The sequence below is a fragment of the Anser anser genome (assembly GCF_964211835.1).
Source record: "Anser anser genome assembly, chromosome: 11".
Lineage (NCBI taxonomy): Eukaryota > Metazoa > Chordata > Aves > Anseriformes > Anatidae > Anser > Anser anser.
In genome coordinates, this window is record NC_139732.1 from 5,760,775 (window position 1) to 5,785,814 (window position 25,040).

General features: G+C 40.2%; 2 protein-coding genes across 30 annotated transcripts in view; one reads left to right on the top strand and one right to left on the bottom strand.

The window, feature by feature from the left end:
• LOC310905657 (uncharacterized protein) overlaps positions 1 to 21,553 on the top strand; it is a 251,501-nt gene extending 229,948 nt beyond the window's left edge. For 6 of the 20 annotated variants that reach the window (XR_014589194.1, XR_014589201.1, XR_014589202.1 and 3 more), the window contains 5 exons: positions 10,685 to 10,764; positions 11,777 to 12,008; positions 15,098 to 15,262; positions 16,714 to 16,827; positions 18,150 to 21,553. Coding sequence is in view for 6 of the 20 variants with exons in the window: in XM_083852263.1 (XP_083708389.1) it covers positions 10,685 to 10,764; positions 11,777 to 11,865; positions 18,150 to 18,419 (439 nt within the window). In the remaining 14 variants the exon portion in view is untranslated. The other 14 variants (XM_083852263.1, XM_083852262.1, XM_083852264.1 and 11 more) reach the window with 8 other exon arrangements.
• Positions 12,015 to 25,040, bottom strand: part of LOC310905653 (uncharacterized protein) — a 34,534-nt gene continuing 21,508 nt past the window's right edge. For 2 of the 10 annotated variants that reach the window (XM_083852246.1, XM_083852245.1), the window contains exons 4-5: positions 16,395 to 16,476; positions 14,593 to 15,118 (exon numbers count right to left, since the gene is read on the bottom strand). The gene's annotated coding sequence lies outside the window, so the exon portion shown is untranslated. The other 8 variants (XM_083852248.1, XM_083852251.1, XM_083852254.1 and 5 more) reach the window with 8 other exon arrangements.

Consider the following 25,040-nt stretch of genomic DNA (forward strand, 5'->3'; position numbering starts at 1 on the left):
AAAACAAACCCTTTTTTTAGGACTGTGGGAAGTACTCATATATGACAAATGGTGATTGGTATATAGATGTGCTGAGCTGGTAATGTCTGTTTTCTCCAGAGCCTATGAATCATCTGACAGTGCCAGTGTGATGTCAAAGTAGAACAATGTTTCCCTCTTCCATTCAGGAACTTCCTGCCTTCTGCCCTAGAAACAGAGTGGAAAAATCTCCTTAAAAATAGAAATGAGCCCCTGTGAAACCACAAACACTGTCCATTCCCATCCTCTTTCTAGTTCTCAGTATGAACTATATATATTGTCTATATTCTTATATATGTACCCCAAGCAGTGAGCCAAATCCTGGATTCAAACACTCAGAATTATGTACTCACTTCTAGCTAACTTGAAATTGCATTATCCCCACCTCTCGTTGGCTGGGATCAGACTGGCAGCTATCCCTAAAGGTAAACTCATTAAGGTTTAGATGCAAAGTGACTCTTAAGGATGGAGTTTGGATCAGGAACTGCCTCCTCCATGTCCTAGTTAGACGGTGCTGAAAAAACTCATTCTAAAGTAGTTTGGAGTTTTTTTGAGTCTTCTCCAAGAACAGAGGGAGACATTTGGGAAAAGAATAGTTTATACTGTTGAAAATGATGGTTATGTCTTTCATCAGATATTTATGATCTTTGTGTGAGCATCTGGGACACAAAACAGTTAATATGCAAAAAGAATTAACTGGGATATTACAGAACATCAGCAAAGACATAGAGTATAATTTTGACAGGTGAAACATGGAGATGAAAATCATCCTAGCAGTTCTTAATTTCCATTTCCACTCAAAAGACAACTTCCCAGAGATGAAGTACTACTCTGAGAAACATCTTCACTTTTCTTATGCTTTACCTCTCACAGACTGAACACAGACCTTTGCCTTTCAGAGGAGGAATGCTTCTTCCCTAAAAGTTTATTACCTAACTTGTTTTTTCCTATCTTAGTCACTTCCTGGAAATCGAACACACCAGAGGTTTCTTCGTTTGTTTTTCCATGTTTGCTTGCAGAGCTGAAGTTAGTTAAACACCAATTACAACTTGGATAGGTGACAATGTAATGCCATTCCTCCTTAGTCCCCTTTTTCAAGTCTTGGTAATGTACGTCTTAATCACAGTGACTATTAAGTTATCACATGGAAAGCCAAATGTATTAAAGATATGTGCTATTTCACAGTTAAAAATGATTGACATTGAAGAAAAGTAAAAGGAGTGGTGAAACTGATGTACTGAGAGGGTTTTGTAAATCTCTGCAAAGATACAGGAGCACATTGCATAGGGCAATGCGAGTTATGTCTGCACCTGATAGTGAGGGAGTCAGACACCCAGTTCTCATTTGAAAATCCTTACCTAGTTCTGAAAATTCATCCCATTTTGACTCTTAAAAATGTGTTCTTTGTTCCTCACTTTCATGTTTCTGGTAGAAATGAGAGGCTAAAATCATCTTTATGGCTTGGCCCTTGACAAGTTTTTCCACTGGCTCATTCTCTATTGCCTCGTGAAATACAGACATCTCTCTTTGCCACAAAGACCATTTGAAGCTTACCCCATTCTCCCTAATTAGCTGACCTTTGCATCTGACCTCCATCAGCACTTAATGAAGGGTTATTCACTACCTTAATTAGCCAGCCCCACATTCTCCATCAAGTCTCTCCTAACCTCTTCCAGCATGTCTACACAAGGCCCAGCTGTTCAGCCATAGCTCAGCAAGGTGCAAACTACAGTTGTTTTTCCCTGACTCACTTTCCTCTATTCCTCACCTATACCCCCAGAGCTAAAAAGGGGTTGGCCAATTTATTTCCACCTTATTGACTCTTATGCTGTATTTCCATCGGGATTTCAGTGACACCTGGGACTCCTCTGTGCTAGAATACATAAATGTTTCATAATATTAATACAGAGAAGGAAGGGGAACAAGTAGGAGTCAGGTTGCCCACAAATGTTGAATAATGGGACTAGAAGAAATGCTGTAAGTCACTCTAAGCTGAAAGCTTACATTAACATCTCTATTCCATAATTACATGGTATACTCAACTGCTCTCAGCTTTGGCGGGCATTGCACAGTAAAGATGCATTAGAGTAATTATATTGTAATGACAGAAGATCATGAGTTAAAGATGTTGTGGATCCTGTTAGTATACACATCTGAAATTGTTTGGAGCTGATGTGGGAGGTGTATCCACACGGAATTTGATAGCACTGATATTGTAATTAAAACTGAGGAGATGGGGTTTGTACTTATTTCCTACTGCTGCCTGAGAATATTAATTAGCTCATGTAACCACCTGACCCTAGCAATAATCAGCTCTGTTAGATAGAGCAGGAGGGAAAATGTGAATTGCCCACTAAATATTTATTAAGAAAGCCGAGATGAAAACAGCCCAGTAGTAATGGAGAACAGAGGCTCCTGGAAGCCCAAGAGCCTCCTCCCTGGTGGAAGGAAGAGCAGAATCCTTCCAGTCTCCTCCAGTCTCTGCTCCATAGAGGCCAAGGGCATTTCTTGCACCACACAGAAGACAGAAACACACCTGGTTTGCCACAATGAGAATCACAGTCTGTAGAGGTCTTAGGTTTCTGAAGACAGCTGAGACTTCTTTTTGTTGCTTATATTCCTGCCTGCACAGGCTGTAAGGAGAAGAGGTGACCCCAACAGGTAAAAAATGTAGGTCTGAGCTGAAGAGCATCCCTAGGCCGGGATGCCCTGGATAGACCTATGTGACTCCAAGGGCCTCAGAATCACCCTCAAAGAGAAGGGAAATGATTATTTCATCACTTGCAAAGATGGGATGAAGAAGTACAAAGGAAAAACCTGCATCTTGTACCAGGAAATCCCCTAAGAATTAAACTAAATAGAACTGAAAAGTCTATCCTCAAGTCAGCATGCATGATAAATGCCACAGCCCAGCAAAGCCTTTATCTGTAGCTTAACTAGTTAGCTCTGTTTCTCTGTTGGGTCCTTGTCTTGTTTGCTGCAGCAGCAGTCTTCCTAATGGTTTCCAGATAAGACTCATTACAGAGTTCACGTTTTTGTCCTTCTCAAAGCTCCCTCACCTCTTCCTATCACAATCCCCTCCCTAGTCATGAGGATTCGATCACCTATGGTATATAGCCTTTAGAGTCTGTGTGGAGGGGCAGGTTGTGTTAAAAATATGGCGTGTACCTTATCGCTTCAGGGTTGGATAGGCAGTAATTCTCAGAAAAGGTGGTAGAGCACGATGCTGCTGTGCACTGGTGCCTTGCTGCTGCTCTGCTGGAGATCTGTGAGCAACAATAGCGCTGTGAGTCCTCTTTCTTCTTTTCTGACAGCACCTTAGTACCTGTATCTTAATCAGTCAGTGTCAGGCAGTGTCACAGGCTCCGAACGCTTCTCTAAGCAAAGCACAGCACAAATACCTCCCTGCTGCTTGTAGCTTAGGTTACCATTACTAGACTAAGCTGCCCGATGTAACAGTTAAATGCTCCAGACAGGCCGAAATCTTCAGCTGCACTGGCACCGACTCTTGTTCAGACCAGGACACCCCTCAGCCCTGGGCCAGACAGTTTCTGTGCTCTCGTGACTTGCTGCAGCTGCCACCACTGCCACCCTGCTAATGCAATTTCTGTCACGTATGTTACAGAGAAGGAGGAAATCATGTACATTTTATATCAAAATATTGCATGCCCCTCAGGCTATCTAATTTGTAACTTGCCTGACTGTCATGATTTAAATCACAAAGGATTAAGGGTGGAACCTACCCAAAATGAAACAGTGACATAAATAAGAGTTTTAGAGGAAAAAACAGAATAGCTGACTGTAGGGAATAATTGCAGCTCCATCAAAGTTAGAGTGGTTTACTGTTCCCAGCAGTGAATCTAGCATCAAAGGGAATCCTAAACCTGAAACCCTTGGAAAGAAGTGGGTTATCAGCAGATACAAGCTGATTCATGTAGAGAACAAAGTGAACATTTTGCAAGCGGGACAGCCTGACTTTTCCCAGCTCAGTGGCAGCGTGCTCTTCCCTGAGCATGGAGAGGTTAAGTTTGGGCCTTGAGGCCTTTTCCCGTGTAAACACATTTTCCTCAAGGCGCTGTACCATCGAGGTATGAATAAATGGGGCTTTAGTTTTAAAAGATTAAGTAAGTTACATCTGTTCAGAGGATTCTGCCAGGGAAATTTCCAAGTTCTATAAATTAGACCTGTGGTTCTAACACAGGGATCTGGTAAACCTTATTCATCCATGGACACTGAATATTTACAGCAGCTTTATTAATTTTTTGGTGTTTAAATGCTTTTCCAAATGGGGGCCAGCAATCATAAATTTCAGCAACTTGACATTCTGTTTGTTGGTTACCACTCTGTGGGCTCTTCTGAGACTGTATAGACCTTTGTTGTGTGTTGAAGGGAAATAATTGGTTACTTGGAGCTCTAACCTAGGCTTAATTAATGTGGAAATGCAGAGGAATGATGATGACTTTATACAAGGTGTTTTGACTTGCCTGAGTCAGTTTCTGCAAAGAGGAGAACCATCTCCATGTGCAGAGGAAGGTGTTCTGCGTGCTATTTGCGTCTTGGATTTTCACTGACAATGCTCCTTCTGTCCTCCTGGCAAACCATGACCATTTCACCCCTTCCCAGGGTCAGGTTAGGAGCGTGGCTCAGCATAGAGGCATGTCTGCCACAGCATGGTCCGGCGCTGCAGCAGATTGTACCTGTGCCGGTATGATGGCAGCTGTAAGATGTCTCCTACCACACGTACACAAAAGGATGCAGAAATCAGTGGTACTTTTATTGCATGCATAAGGTTATTCACCATTTGAGCTGTTGCAGGGTTGCGACCTTGTTTAGAAACTAGATATTCAGTAAAAATAGTATGTTCAATTTTCTTTTTCAAAATCTTATACAGATTGTAAATTGGAAATGAGAGAGAACACAAAAATGTTTAAGTACTGCATATGCAGACGCCTCAGCTTTAGTAAAATGTTATGGTTCTATGCCTCTATCTTGTAATTCATTTCAGCTGCCCCAGAAGTAGACAGTGGTGTTTCAGCCGCTGATTGCAGAGGTCATAACCTTCTGCACACAATATATTGAACAATTCCATCATTCCTGCCTTCAAAGTGAATTTAGACTGACATAGCAGAATAGAAAAAACGCTTAATAAACTACGAGTTTTATTGCACACACACACAGTCTCTTAGGCATGCATTCAGCAAAGACCGAGCATGAAACTATGATAGGTACACTAAAAAAGGCAATCTGTTCATATTAATATCACCATTCACCACCCTGAGTAAAAAAGCTGTTTTCACTTATTCTACTATTTATCCCGATCAGCTTTACATTCATTAAGAAAAACAAACTTGTTATGCAAAGTGATAAATATGAAATTTAAGTGAATGGATCTTTTAGGGGTTGTGGTAGATGCAGTGCACTACGCCAAGTGAGGGATTCAGATGTTGCCCTGGCAAGCCCTGGTCTGCGTGCATGTCCTCTGGCGAGGAGAGAAACTTTCCGCTGCACTGCCCCTCCAGCTTCCTCAAGAGCAATGAGGGTGAGTGCTTCCAGGGACCAGCTCATCAGCCCAGATGCTGAATCAGCCCAAGAATTTTTAGCTGCAGGGGAAAAATGGATCACACCAGAGGACTTTCTCCTTGAAGAGAACTTCACCCTGTTCTAATCAGAGATGCAAATTTCTGAGGTACTCTGGGCTTCTTTAACAGTTCTCAGCATTTTATTGCAATAAGAAATGGAAATCACGGTCATGCTCTTTTCATCTTAGGCATAACCGTTAGTTAACCCTTTGATGTGAAAAAAATTTGTAAGGGAAATCCCCCAGGCTTTCATCCCCTTGAAAAGATCAGTGGCAAAGCTATCCAATACATCATGACCTGTCACTAGCACATTCTCCTTCATAGTACCCCCTACGAGAAAGAGAAGGATTAGTATCCCTGATTTCCACATGAGCTACTGAGCTTTAAGAGACTTAGACCAAATTCACCAGGACATCAGAGTGCCTCAAAACTTTTGAGACCCTTGAGCCCAGATGACCTTCTAGAATTCAGGACCAAGGATGGGAAGGAAAGCCTTAAATGCAGGACTTCCATGCCTTAAATGTTGATCATAACACAGAACCATTCTTCCACTATAGAGAAGTTCCTCACCATAAATAACTCTTCATTATCATCACTTGCTTGCTAATTGCTTTTGCTTTGCTGCCTGACTGTTTCATTATCATGTTGTACAACAACTGCTATCTTACTTTTCAGCCATATGTTGTCAGTCATATTTTTACTTCCTGTCACTGCATTATTGTCAGGCTCTAAGCTGTTTATGACTCTCTGAAATGTGAAATTTTGGTCTTGTTCAGTTTTCAGCTAACCCTGCTGCTTAGATATAGGAATATCACATTTACCATACAGAGAGATTTATTTAAGAGCCAATTGTGAATTACACTGAGGAATCTGCAGTAAACCATGACAATAAATAATGAGAGGATGTTTGCCTGGAGGACTTCTCCCTAATGAGGTTTGGTCTTAAACAGGCATTCTGTTTGGAAATCAGATACTTTTGTTTCTTGAAATTTTTCATGTTTCTCCCTATTTAGTAGGGTTTTCTGTGAGATTTTGTTAATAATTGACCATGGGGTCACTAATGGTTCACATTACAGGAAAATGTGTGACTATGTGACTATGAACAAACTGGGGGGTGGGGGGGTGGGGAGGATATTGTTATATGTAATTCCAATTTCTGATATTCATTTATTTGTTTGTAACCTAAAAACTCTTAACAAGATAGTACAGTTGTTTTGGAAGTAGGCATACCCAACTGTGCTTAAAAACACTGTGGACAGTTGTTAATTAGAAAATATTTTTAGGGTTCACATTTCTTCAGAGAAGAGTTTCTACTCTGAGGTGCATCTCTTTACGTTGGTACCTTATTGATCCTTATGTAGGATCTGTTTTCAAATTAACTTTTCTCAGTGAACTCTCACTTCTGTAACTGTGACATTGCCAGTAGTTGGCCCTCCAAAACCTGCTTTCCTTCACACATGCCAACCTTGTTGTCTGCTCCTCCAGTTACATGCAGGATCTATGGGGTAATGGCAGCTAGATGGATGAAAATGTGCCCCCAGTATTCCCCAACCTCCATTGTTCTGTGAGGCCCACAAGAATGATTTTGCAGCACCATATTTTGGGCAAACTCTATTATAAAGAGTTACTCATAATGCCAATGGAGGTTTATATGATGCATGCAAAGGACAAAGAGTATCTATAGGGAATGATGCATGACTTATTACGTTTGTGAGAGGTGCGTGCAGTTCTCCTGACTCTCCTTGTAACCCTTGGCATCACATACCACGAGTCTCTAAATTAATTTCCTATCTATTAAGAGTAGTACACTATTTCCTTAAATATTGTTACAAGGAAGAACATGAAACACTTTTTACTTGAGCAGTGGGAGGCATGAGAGTGGTTACTCTAGAGACCTGTCCAGTTCATTGGGCCTAGAAAGTTATTTGCTGGATGCATCCTGGACTCTGGAGAGTAGGTGGAGAGCCTGGTAATGGGATTGGAAAGTTACCAGACTCCAGGATTCTCTTGTGGACAAACTCCCATCAATATTAAAAGGTAGCTGAAACGTATAGCAGGACACAGTTACCAGAAAGTAATATCTATGGCAGATACCTTGGCTGGATCTTTCAGACTAAATTAACCTGCACCCTGATTTTGAATAACTATCCAGGATCCCTAGATGAGATATTTAATTTCTGCTCATTAGCAGCTCATTCCCACACCGGGCAGAACTCTCCTTAAAGTAGAGCAAAAGAAAAGAATAATATTGTCACACTCCTAAATTAATAAAGCTCTCTCCTGATCTAAAGCAGCCCAACCGTTTACTTACTGCAGTGAGCAGCATGTCCTCAAGTTATGGAGATTGACAATGGAAAAATCTCTCTCTTCACCTCAGCTGCACATCTGATAGCCCTTAGGCAGAAGGCAGGTTTGAAAGGCTTCTAACCAGTAGCTGCACAGTGTCTGGTTCTTCAGGTAGCGTACAGTTCAGCAGCCAAGTTAAAAAAAAATGCATCGCTCCGTTCCTCCTTGCCTTCGGCAACATCTGCTTGTGTGACAAAGTGAAAGCTCAGTAGTTCTGCGCTTCAAAAACTAGTTTGATGTCTGACTTATATTCAGAGTGCTCGGTAACTCTGTGCTTTGTACTCACCTAACTGTTTTAATCTCTCACAGTGCAAGCAACTTGATAAAGTGATAATCAAACAAAAGATTGATAGAGGATGTAGCAAGCTTAACATATCCCTCCGATTCTTCTACCGTGGAGTGATAGATTCTTCAAGAAGAAAAGAATTCCCCTAGTGGCTTCATTGTTTTCCAGGCATCTTTCTAGGTGAACTTCTCCAATGGTAAAATCATTACAAAGTAGAAATACAATCTCTCCAACGGCTAACTTGAAAACCTAGACTAATATAAGGAGCTATAACACAGTAATGAATCCTACAGGCAAAACAGGACTTGTGACCAGCTTTATAAAGGGAAGAAATGGGAGAAAACATTCCATTAGGAGAGTCAAGCCAGAGTATTATTTTTGGCTGCCTTATGTTTTCAGACGTTACAAAACCAAGTTCTCTTCAAAAATTGGAGCCCCAACTCTAAAATGAGAACCCCCTGAATGTTTTGAAATGTGAGCTACTATCTGTGTTGTATTTTTGAAAATTGAAAGGGAGTGCTGAGAACACTGATGCTTGGGTATTCTGAAATTTAAATCTGGAGCTGGTTTCAAATTTTACCTCTCAATGGCAGATGCAGTATTTTCTGCTTCCATTCCTTCAGAGGTTGCTGTAGGGTGCATGTTACATGACGAAAAAGGTTATGGTGAGAATAACTAATTCTTAGTCAAAAGAAAAGCAAATTTCTTTTTGAGAATGACAGTAGTTAGATAGCTTAGTTAGAGATTTACAGTGAAAGTTTAGCAAACATACAGAAGTCTATGTGAAGTACTGAAAATTAGAGACATCTGAAAGAAATACTATTCGCTTTCATCTTTCTTAAGAATAAAAGCAATTGCAGTCAATTATATTTTAATTTTAATATTGGCTTATAACTATTTGTAAGATCACTTTGAGATTAATAATGCAGTTTACCCTAACATTAGATAAAAGCAGTTTGCCTAATTTAGAACAACAACAACAACAAAACTTAAAAAGTGCATCATTCAAGTTGGAGTGAATCTTACAGTCATCTGTGTAGCAAACAGAAATAGTTAAGGACAATGTAATGTAATACCTTTTTTTTTTTTTTTACTTAATTATAATCAATCAACATGGAAAAATCAGTTTCTAATTTAGTTTTAATCCTTGTACATATGGAAAATTTTGGATGTCTGAAATCACAGCATTTCTACCATCTACAGAGAGATTGTGACATGTTTCAGTGCCTTGCAATAAGCATAAAACAAACTCAAAACGACCATGCTTGATAATTGTATCTAAGTTTAAGTAAATAGTAAAATTATACTAGATGAATGTCAAAGGTCATCAGAAGGCTTGAGCCATGCAGTAAACTGTGTAGCACAAGACTGAGTTCCTTTTCAGAATGGTTGCTAAAAATATGGCATATTCCTTAAAATAAATCTATAAATATAAATACATATGATTTTAATCCCAAAAACCTAAACTATGAGAATTACGGGGTCATTGAAAGAGAAAAGAAAAAAAAAAAAAGGCCAAATACTAGACAGAAGTGGCATCAGGGGAAAGCAGAAATAAGATGCTCACTTTGTCACTAAACAATACACACTCCCAAAAAGCTTTTGCAGGAAATGTCTGGCTCGCTTGAGCAGCCTGAAGTTGATAATGAGACATGGATGCATTAAAGGTATTGGTGAGCCGTTGTGTTACCTGCAAGCATGCAGGGCTCTGTCTACCTTCCTTCAGCATCTTTTGGGAGTGAAGAAGTAATGTCTACCTTGTGTAACAGCTAGCCTGGCAAACGACTCACACTGTGCCTCAAAGATCTCTCTTAAATCTTGTCCGTGTGGCTATTGCCTTCCTTTTCTATGCAATCAATGTTACACTGCTAGGAACAAAATGTGGCCTCTTCTGACACTGCAGGAGTCACTAATTCCATATAGGTAATTATAACACAATATAATTATTTTTATAATATATAACATTTTTATAATAATTATTAATATTCATAGTTATGAATTGAACATATAATAAAAATTAGTCTTCATAACAATCATATTATTATAATTATATTACTTATAATTACCTATGTTTATGGTATATATTTATTGTAATTGTATTATGTATGAGATATATACATATTTGATTTATTTACATTTTAATGTGTTCATATTACTTATACTTTATATACAGTTTTATATATATATAAAACATATATTCCATAATTTATATTTATATGCTATATTTATAATTTACATTATATGCTGTGCATGAAATAGGTATCGTATTATACTATATTATTATATATTTACTTAAATTTTAATATCTTGAGAGAGAGGGGGAGAAAATGACAACACAAAGGCTATAGGTGCTTTTCAGCTACTTGGGTGGGTTTGTGGGGAGAGGAGGATGGGTGTTAAATTTCATCTGTGTTTAGTTTTCTTTGTTTCTTGCCTTTTTTTTTTTTTGAGTCAGCAATAGCAGCTGCTTCTTTGGGCCCCAGCTAAGGCTGATGCCAGGAACGAGCATCTCAGATGTGAAGTGTTTGACATTATGTAAGTAACGCAGAAGCAATTTAACTCTAAAAAGCAAGTGAATGCTGTTCTCACAGGCTTTCCTTTTGGTTGGTGCTTTTGGGGTGTTTTTTGTTTGTTTATTTAAAGCACAACTCACCTTGACACCCAAGTTCATGTAGCTCAGCAGCACACTGCTATAGTAAAGGCAGCCAGCACCCGCTCTGCAGCTCCCGGGGTGCAGGGAAGGGGGTACTGGCTTTTCACTGCCTGCAGCCCCACAGTGGAGGTAACGCCCCGGCCCCGGCTGAAGCAGTCACCCTCTGAACGCGTGGGTCAGCCATGCCCCAGCACGGCAGCCGCGCTCTCTGGCTGCTTCCCTTGCACGGAACAGGACATGGCTAATAAGGAGCAGGATTTTGATGCTGCAAAATTTTCCATCTGTTGTTAGGATTTATAATTACATGCAGCTCACTGTGCACCTTCAGCGATCCGTAATTGGTAGGCATTTACCTCATTAATCATTCAAGTGGTGTGAACTGCTCCATGCTCAACTGCAGCAGTTATGGTCAAATTTACATAGCCTTACTATGTTTTAAATCATTTACCACATGCAGTTTGTTTTTAACTTTGGTCGATCCTAAGAACATCTGCAGTTATTGTAGCAGAGGTGTGGGTTTTATTTTAAATTTTTTTTTAATATCATGAAGAGCCACAAGATGGCACTGATTCCGAGGCACCTCGGCCTGGCTGGCCTCCTCCTAGTTCCCAGGAATAAGGTTTATAAGGTTTTACCATTGCAGCAGCTCAGTTTGGGCTTTATTATAATAGTTTTTTTAAACTGAACAACTAGTTAGTGGCACCAATACTACTCAGCTGGTAGTTTGTTTGCTTTGTTTATTGTTTTGTTTTTAAGCTATTGCTATGAAATGCTGTGATTCTGTGTTGCTGCAATGACTACGATATGAAGCTTTGGGTGTTCTTTTTTACGATAGATTTAATTTTCTCACATCATATGTGATGGTGTTTTTTTGTTGTTTTTACTTTATTTTAGGCATTGGCCAACATATACAAAAAGTATACAAAGACCAGACTGCAGAAGTCCACCAAGAGCTGACATTTGTTATTCACTGCTATCAAAAGGTAGAAACCACTATTCATGGGGCACTCACAAGAGTGTGATCGCATGCTTGAACAAAACATTTCCTAAAGAAATGCTTGTAATGCTGTCAGTACACAACTTTCTGTTGTGGTTGCTTCAAGAGCCTCTTCCTGCCATCATGCTGGTAAGTTCATAGTCAGTCAACACAGTCACTCACTTAGCAATGTTTCTGAAGATCCTCCTGTACTTTAGCATTAGACACTCAGCTCTGCACTCTCCAGGTATTCCCAGTTGGTTTCTAATGTCTCGTGTCATTTTGCTGTAATAGTAAGATATTGTTCATTACTTCGGACCAAACTGTGCTTTTTAGGCTGGTTATAGAATCATGAACAATGCTCCAGTGGCTCATTTGATTGATGAGCTGTAATAACTGTTTTCAGATCCCTTTGTTGTGACACTGGCTTTTCAGTTACAACCATGTATAATAAATAGACTAACAAATGTATTATTTCATTCCTTTATTAAGTCATTAATTACACTGCAAGTTCTTTAACTGCATCAGAAAACTTTCTGGATAAAACCATTATACTGTCATTACTACGGAACTCACCCCTCTTACAGGGATAACATTCTTTTCAGTTAACACACTTAGAGCCAAATCAATTTCTTTATTTTGCCTGGAAACCGAGTTTGTTTTGGTTATGGAAAAGAAAAAAATCCTCTTTTAAATTCCTTCCCCATATAGAAAAACAAACATACTGGCTACACGTTGAAATAATACAAAAGCTGTGTTTCTTTAAAAATGGGATGAATCTCAATTTTTTCCTGGGTTTCAATCAAACTCTTAGCCAAAGGAAAATATAAAGAATAAAGACAGTACAAATACAGAACAGATGTTTACATTTAAACATATGCCATTCAGCTGGTCAAAAAAATTATCCAGACACCAACATATCAAAGGCATCTTACTGACATACGCTATCTGACATGCTTCCACTAATGAATACACACACTGGCTTTGATGCCAACCATGCAAATCGTGTCTTTCCATGTGAACAGTTTATCAGACAAACAGTCAGATTTGTGCCTGTACAGGAAGGTGTATTTTGGATTTCCTCTGGAGGCTGTACCACGCTGTAATCATACAGTATGCCAAATAAGGTGAAAGTGTGTCAAAGCGTTCACGCCCTCTTATTTCTATTTAGGCCCAGGAATCTAAGCACATCTGCTTACAAGTGAGAGCCAGCTTGCTACCTCTGCCGTACAGTATTACATTACAGCTGTGGGACACATTACCCCTCCTGGGACAGTAACCTGTCTCCTGAAGAAGGCTCAGGGAAGAGTAGCTAAAACAGCCCGGCACATTTCAGCCTGCCACACTTCAGGTTCTTTTCCTCGGCAGTGAAGATTTTCTTGGTTTCTGCAGTCCTTCAGAATCAGAGTATAAAAACCAAACAGATTCTCCCAGCTTTTCCAAACATAGGCCTTATTTGCTGTAACTGTTCCATACCATGTTACTTGTCTCACAAAGGGACCCCCCAAGAACAACAGAGCACGACTACTGCTGTTGCTGAGCTGTTCTCCCAGTGGCAGGCAAACAGACTAAATTAGACACAATGGGCTATTCCCAGTGCTAGTCTCAAAACCAACAGCTCAAGTTCCTTGACATATGGCTAGTGGTTCCAGTGTATGGGAGGTTACTACTTTGCCATAGGAGAACTGGGCATAGGAGAACTGCAGGGCAAGCAGGCGATCAGGCCCAGTCAGCATGGGTTTATGAAAGGCAGGTCCTGCTTGACGAACCTGATCTCCTTCTACGACCAAGTGACGCGCTTGGTGGATGAGGGGAAGGCTGTGGATGTGATCTACCTTGACTTCAGTAAGGCTTTTGACACCGTTTCCCACAACATTCTCCTCAAGAAACTGGCTGCTCGTGGCTTGGACTGGCGTACGCTTCGTTGGGTTAAAAATTGGCTGGATGGCCGGGCCCAAAGAGTTGTGGTGAATGGAGCCAAATCCAGTTGGAGGCTGGTTACTAGTGGAGTCCCCCAGGGCTCAGTGGTGGGGCCGGTCCTCTTTAATATCTTTATCGATGACCTGGATGAGGGGATCGAGTGCACCCTCAGTAAGTTTGCAGATGACACCAAGTTAGGTGCGTGTGTCGATCTGCTCGAGGGAAGGAAGGCTCTGCAGGAGGATCTGGATAGGCTGGAGCGATGGGCTGAGGTCAACTGCATGAAGTTCAACAAGGCCAAGTGCCGGGTCCTGCACCTGGGGCGTAACAACCCCAAGCAGAGCTACAGGCTGGGAGTTGAGTGGCTGGAAAGCTGCCTGGCGGAGAAGGACCTGGGAGTACTGGTTGATAGTCAGCTGAATATGAGCCAGCAGTGTGCCCAGGTGGCCAAGAAGGCCAACAGCATCCTGGCCTGTATAAGAAGCAGTGTGGCCAGCAGGTCTAGGGAGGTGATTGTCCCCCTGTACTCGGCTCTGGTGAGGCCGCACCTCGAGTACTGTGTTCAGTTTTGGGCCCCTCGCTACAAGAAGGACATGGAGGTGCTCGAGAGAGTCCAGAGAAGGGCGACCAAGCTGGTGAGGGGTCTGGAGAACAAGTCTTACAAGCAGTGGCTGAGGGAGCTGGGCTTGTTCAGCCTGGAGAAGAGGAGGCTCAGGGGAGACCTCATCGCTCTCTATAGGTACCTTAAAGGAGGCTGTAGCGAGGTGGGGGTTGGTCTATTCTCCCACGTGCCTGGTGACAGGAGGAGGGGGAATGGGCTGAAGTTGTGCCAGGGGAGGTTTAGGTTGGATGTTAGGAAGAACTTCTTTACTGAAAGGGTTGTTAGGCATTGGAATGGGCTGCCCAGGGAAGTGGTTGAGTCGCCATCCCTGGAGGTCTTTAAAAGACGTTTAGATGTAGAGCTTAGTGATATGGTTTAGTGGAGTACTTAGTGTTAGGTCGGAGGTTGGACTGGGTGATCTTGGAGGTCTCTTCCAACCTAGACGATTCCGTGAAAGTATGTTATGGGGCTTGGTCAGGCCAGTACAGGGTTAGATGCTGAGGTACTCAAGCTCTGTAATGACTTGAGCATACTTTAAAGGAAAAAGCATCACTTCAGGTGCCTGGGGAGCTTTGCTGGCCAAAATCTAAGGTACTAACCTGAGAGTCAAGGAGGTTCTTGTGGGATCCCCCCAACGGCTTAGATGTGATGTTAAAGGACGTTATTAGGATTTTTGCTTTTAGAATTCAGTGCCTAAACTTCTCCTATATTCTTGCAGGGCAGTTGTTCAGCTCAGAGCCTGTGAAAGCAAGAATACAATAAACAAAGGCCATACTGAACTTTACACAGATGCCACCTGGAGGAAGGCCAGGCTGTTGCCAGGGATTTTGCTGTGCCCACATATGTAAATAAACAATTTTAAAAAAAAAAAATCTGTGTGAAGGTAAGTTCGCCCTATTGTCCTCCCTTCTCCCACTACCCAATTCATATGACCTAAATTAGTACTTTTCTCTATTAAATGTCTCTCCATCAGAATGTGCTTGAGTCTAGCAGGTCACCCATCATTTTAGGCCTCAAATACTAATCAGCTGAGGAGGGTTTCCCTGTGACTGTACTAAATAAGGAGCAATTCTGAAGTGTTATTCCTTCTCTGGCCATTTTTAGAGCCTAATGCAGTACACTTGCTGGTCCCACTGATGCCCAGACAAGGCTTTCAGCTCATAGCTGGCTCACATCCTGCCACTTTGGAGCACAGCGAGCAAGCTGTCCTCCCTCTGTAGGGACACAAGTACATCTGTTGCTCAACTCAAGGTGCTGAAGATAGGCAGCACGCTAACTGGCATTCAGTGTAAAAATGCCAAGTGAGTTGCAGGTTTGATTGCAAGAGTTGACGTGTTCTGTACTTGTAGTCCCAAGCTTTCTGTCTTTAAATAAAAATACTGTTAGTGTTTATAGAATTTCCCTGGTTTATTTTATCAGCCTCTCTGTGTGCTCTCTCTGGTATAGAGAAGGGAGGAAAAAAAAAGGCCATATATTTTCTTTTAGTCACCAGTTGGTCCTCCTTTAAGGACCTTGTAAGACATTTTTTTTGTGTATTGTTTCTCTGCATATGTGGGCAGCTTTACTACTTCATCCCCCTCAGGACCACTTAACAACATCAGCAAAGCAATTAAGTGTAGTTTTCAGGAAAATGCCAGAGGCATTACACTGTCTGGATGGGAGTCTCAACCCAATTATTTTCAGCTAGTTGTGAACTGTGGAAAGTGGACTTTACTTCATTATAACTTCAGTTCCCACTGATTAAAAGTCTAGTGTGTTACAGACGGTAAGGAAAAATGAAACAATTAAACTTTCCATCAATAAAATTGCTGCATATTCTTCAACATAGGGGTTTACTTCTCTCCAGAGAAGTGATTAAAATGAACTGATTGAACTATAATTTGATTGACTGAAGAGCCTCAATCCATCGCACTAAAGCTTAAATTCCATCTTATTGCTCTATTTAACTCTGAATATAAAAAATTACTGGCAGTCTTGCAAACCTCTTACGCAGTCACCCAGCTGAAATTTCTTACCATTCATGGGCTGCGGTGGGTTCTGTTCTTTCTCTGCTGTGTGCGCATGATTCACAATGGACTGAAGAGACGGCAATGACACCTAAGAAATGACATTAATATAGCTTTAAAGAAAAAAAAAAAACAACATAAAAAGACCTATTAAATTATCAGATATCTTTTACCTATAACATAACCATTTGGGGATTCTAAACTCAACCAGAGATAGAATTAACCCAAGACACTGAAGAGAATAATTGTCAGGTTATATTCAACTGTTGCAGCAAAAATTTGCATATTCATCTGAAGAATGCAGCTGTGATGCACCTTCCTACCACAGGTCTGTGTTCAGCAAGGTGTGGAGTTACCAGATGCATAGGTGTGTGCGTGTGCATACATATGACTCTTTCCTTCAAGGAGATATTGAAGAGGCACACTTAGGCTGGTCTCAAAGGTAAGTTGTGCTGGCTATGACTCCAGATGCCTGGGTTCTAGGCCAAAGAACACAGGGCCTGGGTTTCTTTGGACCTGGGACAAATTTTTTAAAGGTTGCTTATTCATCTCCACAGATGAGTAAGTCTGGGACTCCTATTGCACTAACGAAAGCCAGTTAAGAAACAAAGAGATGCTTGCTTTTGTCAACAGGTTACTATGATACAGCAAATATCTAGATTAGCATTTCTCCTCTGAAAATGTAACTGAAATGCTATTACCTATTAGAAGGTTGCCACTCTATTGCATGACATCGATTTTCTCAATTCCTACCTTCTATTTTGAAATAAAACACAACATTGGAAATACAGCTGCACCACAATAAAATTGAATTAGAATATATTATAGTGTAAAGCTGCAGCAAGGACACATTATGTTGTTAATTAAATGAATGAGGCTAGGTAAGATGTGCAGAAAAAGATGGGCAAGAACATCTGGGTAAAATACTTAATGTACTTATTTTCACAAGCAGCTCAAACTCCAAATGAAGTCAATAGATGTTTTCCCACTAACATCATCAAGCACTGGGGCATGTGTTCCTTGAGCTGTAATATTTACTACCGAGCTCAGTTTGCTGTTGAGCTTTGCTCTTCTGGTTGTGACTGATATACAAGGCTAGCTTCATAACCAAGCAATAGCTCTGATGCATAACAGTTCCAAACCTTGGACACTGCCAATCCCAGTCTTACAGGGATTTCTGATCACACTTAAGGGTTACTAATTCACCAAGTTTTTGGTTTTGTAATTTAAACATAGGACATACCACAATTCTTCGTATTTGTTAGCCAAAAACTACCAAGACTGCACTGGAGTCACTAAGGGAATATTGATCTGGTAAAATGCTGCCACCATCTAATTTAGAAGGAACACCTTTGACAAATTATATTTGGCAGTTAATGATTGCCTTGCATTATTGGCCTTTTCTTTTGTTTCCTCTTTCATTTTGATTACCAATTACTATGTTATCCTCTACTTCACCTCAACATTTGTAACTTTGAATTATGATATGCAGGACCAGTAACAGAAAACGAGACAAAGGCAAATGCAGAATCACAAATTTCTAGGTGCCCCTGAAGACTGCAGGATATGTACTACATTCCCTGTGCCCAGTTTTATGTACACACACCAGAAGCACATAGGACACCAAACAGCTTAAATGCCTATTAGAATCTTTCCGTTCTTACACAGACAGATACGTTCTCTCAATTATAACACCTTTGTCTGCAAAAAGGCTGCATAAAAAGGAGCTGTGTTTGAAGTTATTTTTATCTTATTTTCTTTCAGGACAAGAAGTATTTATTTGACAGCAAAAAGACAAGCCCCAAGTGTGAAACCAGCCTCAAGACTTCTCTTATTCCTAAATTAGAAAGTGGCAGAGATCTTACAAACCATTTGTTCATCTTTCACAGTGCTCTGACATCCATGGCAGCAAAAGGAACATGCAAACAGTTTCTTACCATTTTGACAAGAGTCACAAATAATCTGAGGAGTGTGCAAACAGCATCAAGGGCAGAGCAGGGCCTTCTTCCAAGCCCAGCCTGTGCAAGCAGATGAAGGGGAAACAGGAACCTTGTGACCCAAGGAATTCCTTTAGATGTCCCCCTCCAGAAAAGCATCATCTGCGTATGGACAGGAACTTGCCAACAGTTTCACCAAACTATGCTAGACTGGCACATCACAGAAAAAAATTAAGACTGATTCAAACTGTATCTGCTTTCTGTATTTGTGGGTTTCCTGACAGATGCACATGACTAACTACTCCCAATTACCAAACAGAATGTCATTTTGCTATGGCTGCTGCCAATCATGCAAGTGACTTCTCTGTACTTACCACCCTGTTAGAGAGAGGGATCAGCATTTTCCTCCCCTCCCCCCCCAACAGGAATCTGATTTCAAAATCTGTAATTACAAAAAAAAAATATATATATATATATTAGCCAGCAGATTTATGTTTGAAAAATACATGCTATAATTACAGAGAGATCATAATTCTGTTTTTGAGGAAATGTGATTACTGCAATTTCTTCATTAGGTTATAGCTTCACTATTTAAGAAAACATTATTTAAAAGGCACAGTGTTATCTGATAAAAACCCCAGCGAAACATAAGCAAACACTTGAATACTCTCTTCCTAGCAACCAAGGTCTTTCAACAGAAAAGCAGCATTTTTTTTTCCTGCACCTTGTATTAAGCCAACTTTCTAGTTTGTAACCCTTCGGCCATTCTATAATCATCAAATAACTGGAATATAATTTTAGATGAAAGTCTAAGCCAGTGAGTAAGCCACCTCATTGTTCATTTAAAAAAAAAAAAAAATTGAACCTTTTTTTTTTTTTCCTCAAACCGCTCCATGTGTACCGGAAACCCCTCTAACAAGCTCTGAAGAATTACCTTGGGACAAAATTCCCCATTGGGTACATCCAAATCTGCTTCTGAATGCCTGTCACCACTACTTATGTGTGACACTACAGCCATGGGGCCAAATTTTCAGAATTCGGTTTTCCCTTATTTCACTGATGGAAATGTCGGGAAGTTAATTTTAGTTACTAAGATTTTTCATATGTATTAAGTTGCCACGTGACTTAACTCTTATAACTACCAGCAGTATTTTAAGTGCTGAGTTTCTGCAATTCCCACTGAGTAGAAAATACAGATACTAAACACTCCCTTGAGATTTAGGTCTGTCTTTACAGGCTGGGATAGCTTTGATGGTTTTACTGAAAGAACACTTTGGCTCTCTAAAGACCTTCGATAGATGCTAGGGACCCCAAAACAAAAACAAGAAACCCAAACAAGAACTGTAATGCTAAGTAACAATGAATGAGCAGTGGTAGCAAACAACAGTGAAGGCCATTTTGAAAAAGTTTGTTCAACTGACCACTTCTTCCATATCACCTCTTTTCTCCTATGAGAAAATACTTTAAAGAGAATGTTCTCCTCTACACTCCTTCTTTTCTTACCTAAGCGTATTTTCTCCTTTCTTTCTTTTCTCAGATGAGGGACACTAATGGTGTTGTTGCTAACTCTTTAAAGAAAATAAGAGCGGTACCTGGGAAATGTCTTCCATGGAAAAGAGGAAAGATAGCTAAGGGACAGGACGTACCCTTCTTGACACATACGGTGTGCTCAAAGAGCCAGCTTCCCTGCTTCTCCCCAAAGAGATCTCAGTTGACTGTCCAGAAAAGTGCACGGTCTCCCCAGCTGTTAACAGCAGGATATACTGCAGCACTTGACTGCTGCCGCCATGTCATCTCAGTGCCCCTGAGGTCAGCTTAGCATATTAAATTAACAGTGTTCCTAGGCAAGGCAAAAAGTCTGCAAACAGAATGGTGCCGCATAATAATGGGATACAAGGGGAAGATACCTGCCTAAATAATGTTTTGGAAAGACTGGGGAGCATTGAATGATTCTGACCTATGTGACTTAGTGCCAAATATACATTATCACACAGAAGTCGCAGCAGATTACGTGTCTGTTTACCACCACTTAATATTTTCATAGCTTATTTTAGAATTTTTGGATTTGTTTCACCCTTAATCATTTATTTATGAGCTTAGAATTATTAACAATTTGAAGCTTCGTTACAAACTATCCTGGGGGGAATCTCACCTGCCTCATCCCATTACATTATTATTGCCAAATATCTAATTTACATTTAATAAGACATCAATTGAACATCAATAAAATAACAATGAATTAATAAACTGTATCTTCATAGAAATACTAATAGCTTAAATATGTAAGCAAATGCAGTGCACAGTCTGCAGGTCAGCTGTCTAATCTCTTTGAGAGCATTTGTCAGAATTGTTTTGTATTTAGAATTTGATAATAAACCATAAAAAAGTATTTAATTGCTCTGGTCTTAAACTAATTCTTGTGGCAATTGTGAACCAAGCCAAACTGTGAACCTTTGAGGCAGAGCTGGGACACAACCAAGTGTTCTATGTAGGTAAGAAGGTGATCTCAAAACACTAGAAATGCCTAAGGGACCTCAAGTTTTCATGAAATGAAATGTAAAAAGACTTTTGGTTTGGGTAAGTATGTATATTTTAGTTTAATATCATCTCTTAAACTGAAATGTTTTATTTTTCTATCCAGAAAGTTAAAATTAACTTTTTTTTACTGACTGAACATTCTGCCTGAAAACATTAAAATAGCATAGTTCAGCACTGCTGTTTGGGCGTTCTGTTTTAACAAACTATCACCCCAAAGGGCAAGTTTTGACAAATATTTCTATTCAGACAGAAGTGACATTATTTCATCCTGGGGAATTTCAGTAAAGGCCTTTATCCGATTCCACCTTATAGCTCTGCAGCAGTGTTTATCACTAATTGGGGACCACTTCCATTTACATTTCCTAGGCTCGTACAAATCCCACATGAGCATTAATGGAGGAAGAAGAAGAACAAGAATAAAAATTTCTCTTATTGGGTATTCTTTTTTAACCTTCTAGTTCTTATTATTTACTTTCCTTTATGGTTCAAATTTTATCAGGGCTTGAACAAGAGCCTTAGATGGAAAAGGTGACCATTTGTCAGTAACAGCCTTATCCTTGTCCTAGTTCACTACGAAGGACTCACTCCCTGCTCCCTCAGCCCCTTACTTCAGCAGGATTTACTTGAGGGCTTTAAATGCCCAGCTGTGGAACCAAAGCCAGAAGACACTATTATCCTTTTATGACAGTCTGATATTTTTAAATATGCATTGAATTTCCTTTTCCTTTTCATCCATGGCACGTTAGTCTTTTTTAGCTGTTCATGTCCATTATTTGTCTATCTCCATTACACAATCAAGGATTATAAGTCCTCTGTCCTCAAGCACGCAACATGGGTTGATGCAAGCATTTAAAACTTTAATGGCTCTTGAGTTTGAGCTATTTACAACTCCACAGAGATGTGCTATTCAAACCTTAGTTTAGAGAGATTTCTGTTTAACATTTTAAAAACCTTAAGAGCTGAAGGGGCCATAAGACATTCTGGTCTGACCTCCCACATCATATTTTTACTCAGTTACTTCTATATCAAGCCTCACAACATACTTGACTAAAACACATCTTCCTGAAAGACTTCCAGTCTTAATCTGTAAGTGTAAAATCCATCATTTCCTCTCACCCATTTACACTAGCGTTTATCACCCCACACTCAAAAGTGCATCTTACTTCTCAATTGAGCCTGTCAGCCTGTCCCTCCCACCCCAGACACTGATTTTAACCTCTCTCTGCTACGCAGTGACTCAGTATTCTGTATTTTGATCCCATAAAGGTGCTGATATACTATAACCCAGCTGGACTCAGCAGTATTAGCATTTCTACCATTCAGAAACACGCAAACAATTGCATGCATACATTCACATCTTTAGTATGTCTTTTACACCTTGCTGGACTCACCAAAGTCCCGAGTCAAGTACAACTTCTGTTCTCTTCCTCCTGAGCAGATCCAAGTACATTCCTTTCTGGGGCACTCTCACAGGGAGACGATGAAAAGTTTAACACAGAGAAAATGTGCCCACAGCTTTGAGGGACAGCTCTAATTTTAGGGCAACCAGCTTACCAGATTTTTCCATTTCCTCTCATTTAATCACACTCAGGTTTTAAAAGAAAAATTCTGTTCATCTCTCTTTTTAAAAAAATAGCCACTCTGGACTAGTTTCCTTGCCCCCATTCAAACAATATACTCACTAATTTAAATGGATATTTCTTAAGAATACAACTTTTAGTTTCCGGGCCTCCCTTGCAATGGATCCTGTAAAAGTCTAAATAAATAATGTACACCAACTCCCCTTTAGCTAGTATAAAAACAGTTCCCAGAGTGACAGCTATCAGTTCATCTCCAGTGAGAGCTGTATAAGCTATAAGCTCTTCTATAAACATGACAATAACAACCAGTCTCTTATTCCTCTCTTACATGACCCTTAATTATGGCTACTGTATTATGAATTGCTCCAGAGAATGCTACAAGGCTAGAGCGGTGTTCTTCTCTGGACATCAAAGACAGTGCTAAAACCCTGCTTAGGAAAGCTCCTCAGAAACATCTGCTGATGTTCATCCCAACTAAGGAACGCTCTGTTTGAGAAAGAAAGTGCACAGCTGCAGCTCACTGCCTCCTGTTCTTGGGCAAGGAGAGCACCCCACAAAAACTGATAATCCACTTTGAAGGGGAAGATGCCCACCTGAAAACACAGAAAAGCCCACCTCTCATGAAGCTCTCAAGAACTATTCAGACTTTTACCTCAGCCAAACCTCTGTATTCTGCAAAGTTCACCATCCTTAATAACCTACTGACCACTGAGGCTTGCAACACAACAATGCAAAAGCAGTATCACAAATTATGACTACATAACGGAGAAAACTGAACTAGAACCCACCCTTTGAGGCACTCTACCACCAGCATCTGTTACTGCGCTACAAGAGTTGTAACATGTTTACTTTGTATGTACAGTATTTATGGGCATCCTTCAGCGATAAATGCAACTGTGCATGCCCCTGCAGTCAACTAGGAAGGCTGTCTATACAGGTGCCCCACAGAGACCAACAGGGCAGAATCAAGATTCAGGCTGACACCAAGAAATGAATGATTCCTAAGCATTTTATATGTGGGTAACATTAATCAATACTTACACAGTAATTACTAGAAAATTACTGTAACTGCCTCTCATGAGAATTACTGGAGAATATTATGATCTTCTGTGGGTATGTAAAAGCAAGATATAGCTAAATATTCGTAACAGGTGATGATATATGTTATGATAACACACATGGCTTAGACTTGTTTTAGAATATATAATGACTTACTGCTAGCTAACATCTTACAACAGTATCTATCTAGGAACTAATGCCTGGCAATTTATCAATTCTTAATAAAGCACTGTGCTTAGAAGTATTACTGTTGATGTTGCTCTTGATTTTGATTCAGCTGATTTTTGTCTGGGCTCAGCACTGTGGCTCATCAGTGTTTCCCCAGCTCCCTCAGGATGTGAGGGTTCCAAATTCCTACTTGATTAGACTTAAAAAAATAAAAAAATAAAAAAAATTAAGAACTGTGTATGCAGCACTCCCCTTATCTGTCCCCAGTCTGTGTGTGAAATTAACATTGGTTCAAAATGCTGGAAATGCACGTGTGCATGAAGAACACAGGTTCCCAGACGAACATTGCATTACCCCCAGGCGAGTTACACTAGCCTGAAAGCACACTGTCAAGGCGTACTGCCACACTCAATTAACTGAAACCCAGGTAGCCGCTGTTGCACCATGCAGGAACAGTATTTTCATGTGAAACACATCTGTAAAGGTAAGTTTTTTCAGAACTTCACAGCCATATGGTGACTGAGCAAAAATAAGTACAATTAAAACTCTGCCAAAATTTAAACCAGTTCCATGCCTATACAATCATTATCACTTTAGATGTTTCTAAAGCATGGCTGCTTTTCAAGTAGCATTTCATGTCACACATCTCAATTGTCAAGGGCTGGCATAAGCCACTATGACATAGAAAGACATGACTCTCGGTTACATCCCTAGACAACGGGTAACATTTCTTCATGAACGCTTCTCTTTCCAAGTGTCTCTTGCCTACGTCCTTCAGACACTCTGTGAGCCACATTCATCAGCTGTGGGAGCTCAGCACCTTTCCAGTGATGCAAGTCAACTGATGGGGATTGCTAAAGATCAGCTCTCATGTCATTCTGAGCTCACAGAAGTGTTCTGAAAAGGGACATTTAAACTATTTACTGTCATTCTTGTTGCAGTTTAAATGCTGCATAATATTTTGATGAAGCTTTGTGACTCCATAAATCTAGTGTCCAAATGAAGGACTGCTGAAAAAAAAAAAAAAAAGCCACTGATTTGCTGCAAAAATCAACCTTCCACTGCCCAATTCCATTCTTAATGAATAAGACAATTCAGAAACCTACAGGAACATGCTTTATTGATTCATTCACAAGTCACTAAAGCCTGCTGCCTAGGTTCCCTCCAGTAAGACTAACCACACATTGCTTCTAGCGTACTGAATTGCAGGGAAAGGTGATGACTCCACATCTGTTCTGCTGGAAGTCCACTGAGACTAAACATACCCAATAAATGTAAACACAGTACAGCACTAGGTTAATGATAAATGTGTGTAGGAGACAAAGAGACTTGCATTTCCTCTTTATTATCCCTTCATTTGAGCCACTGCTTTA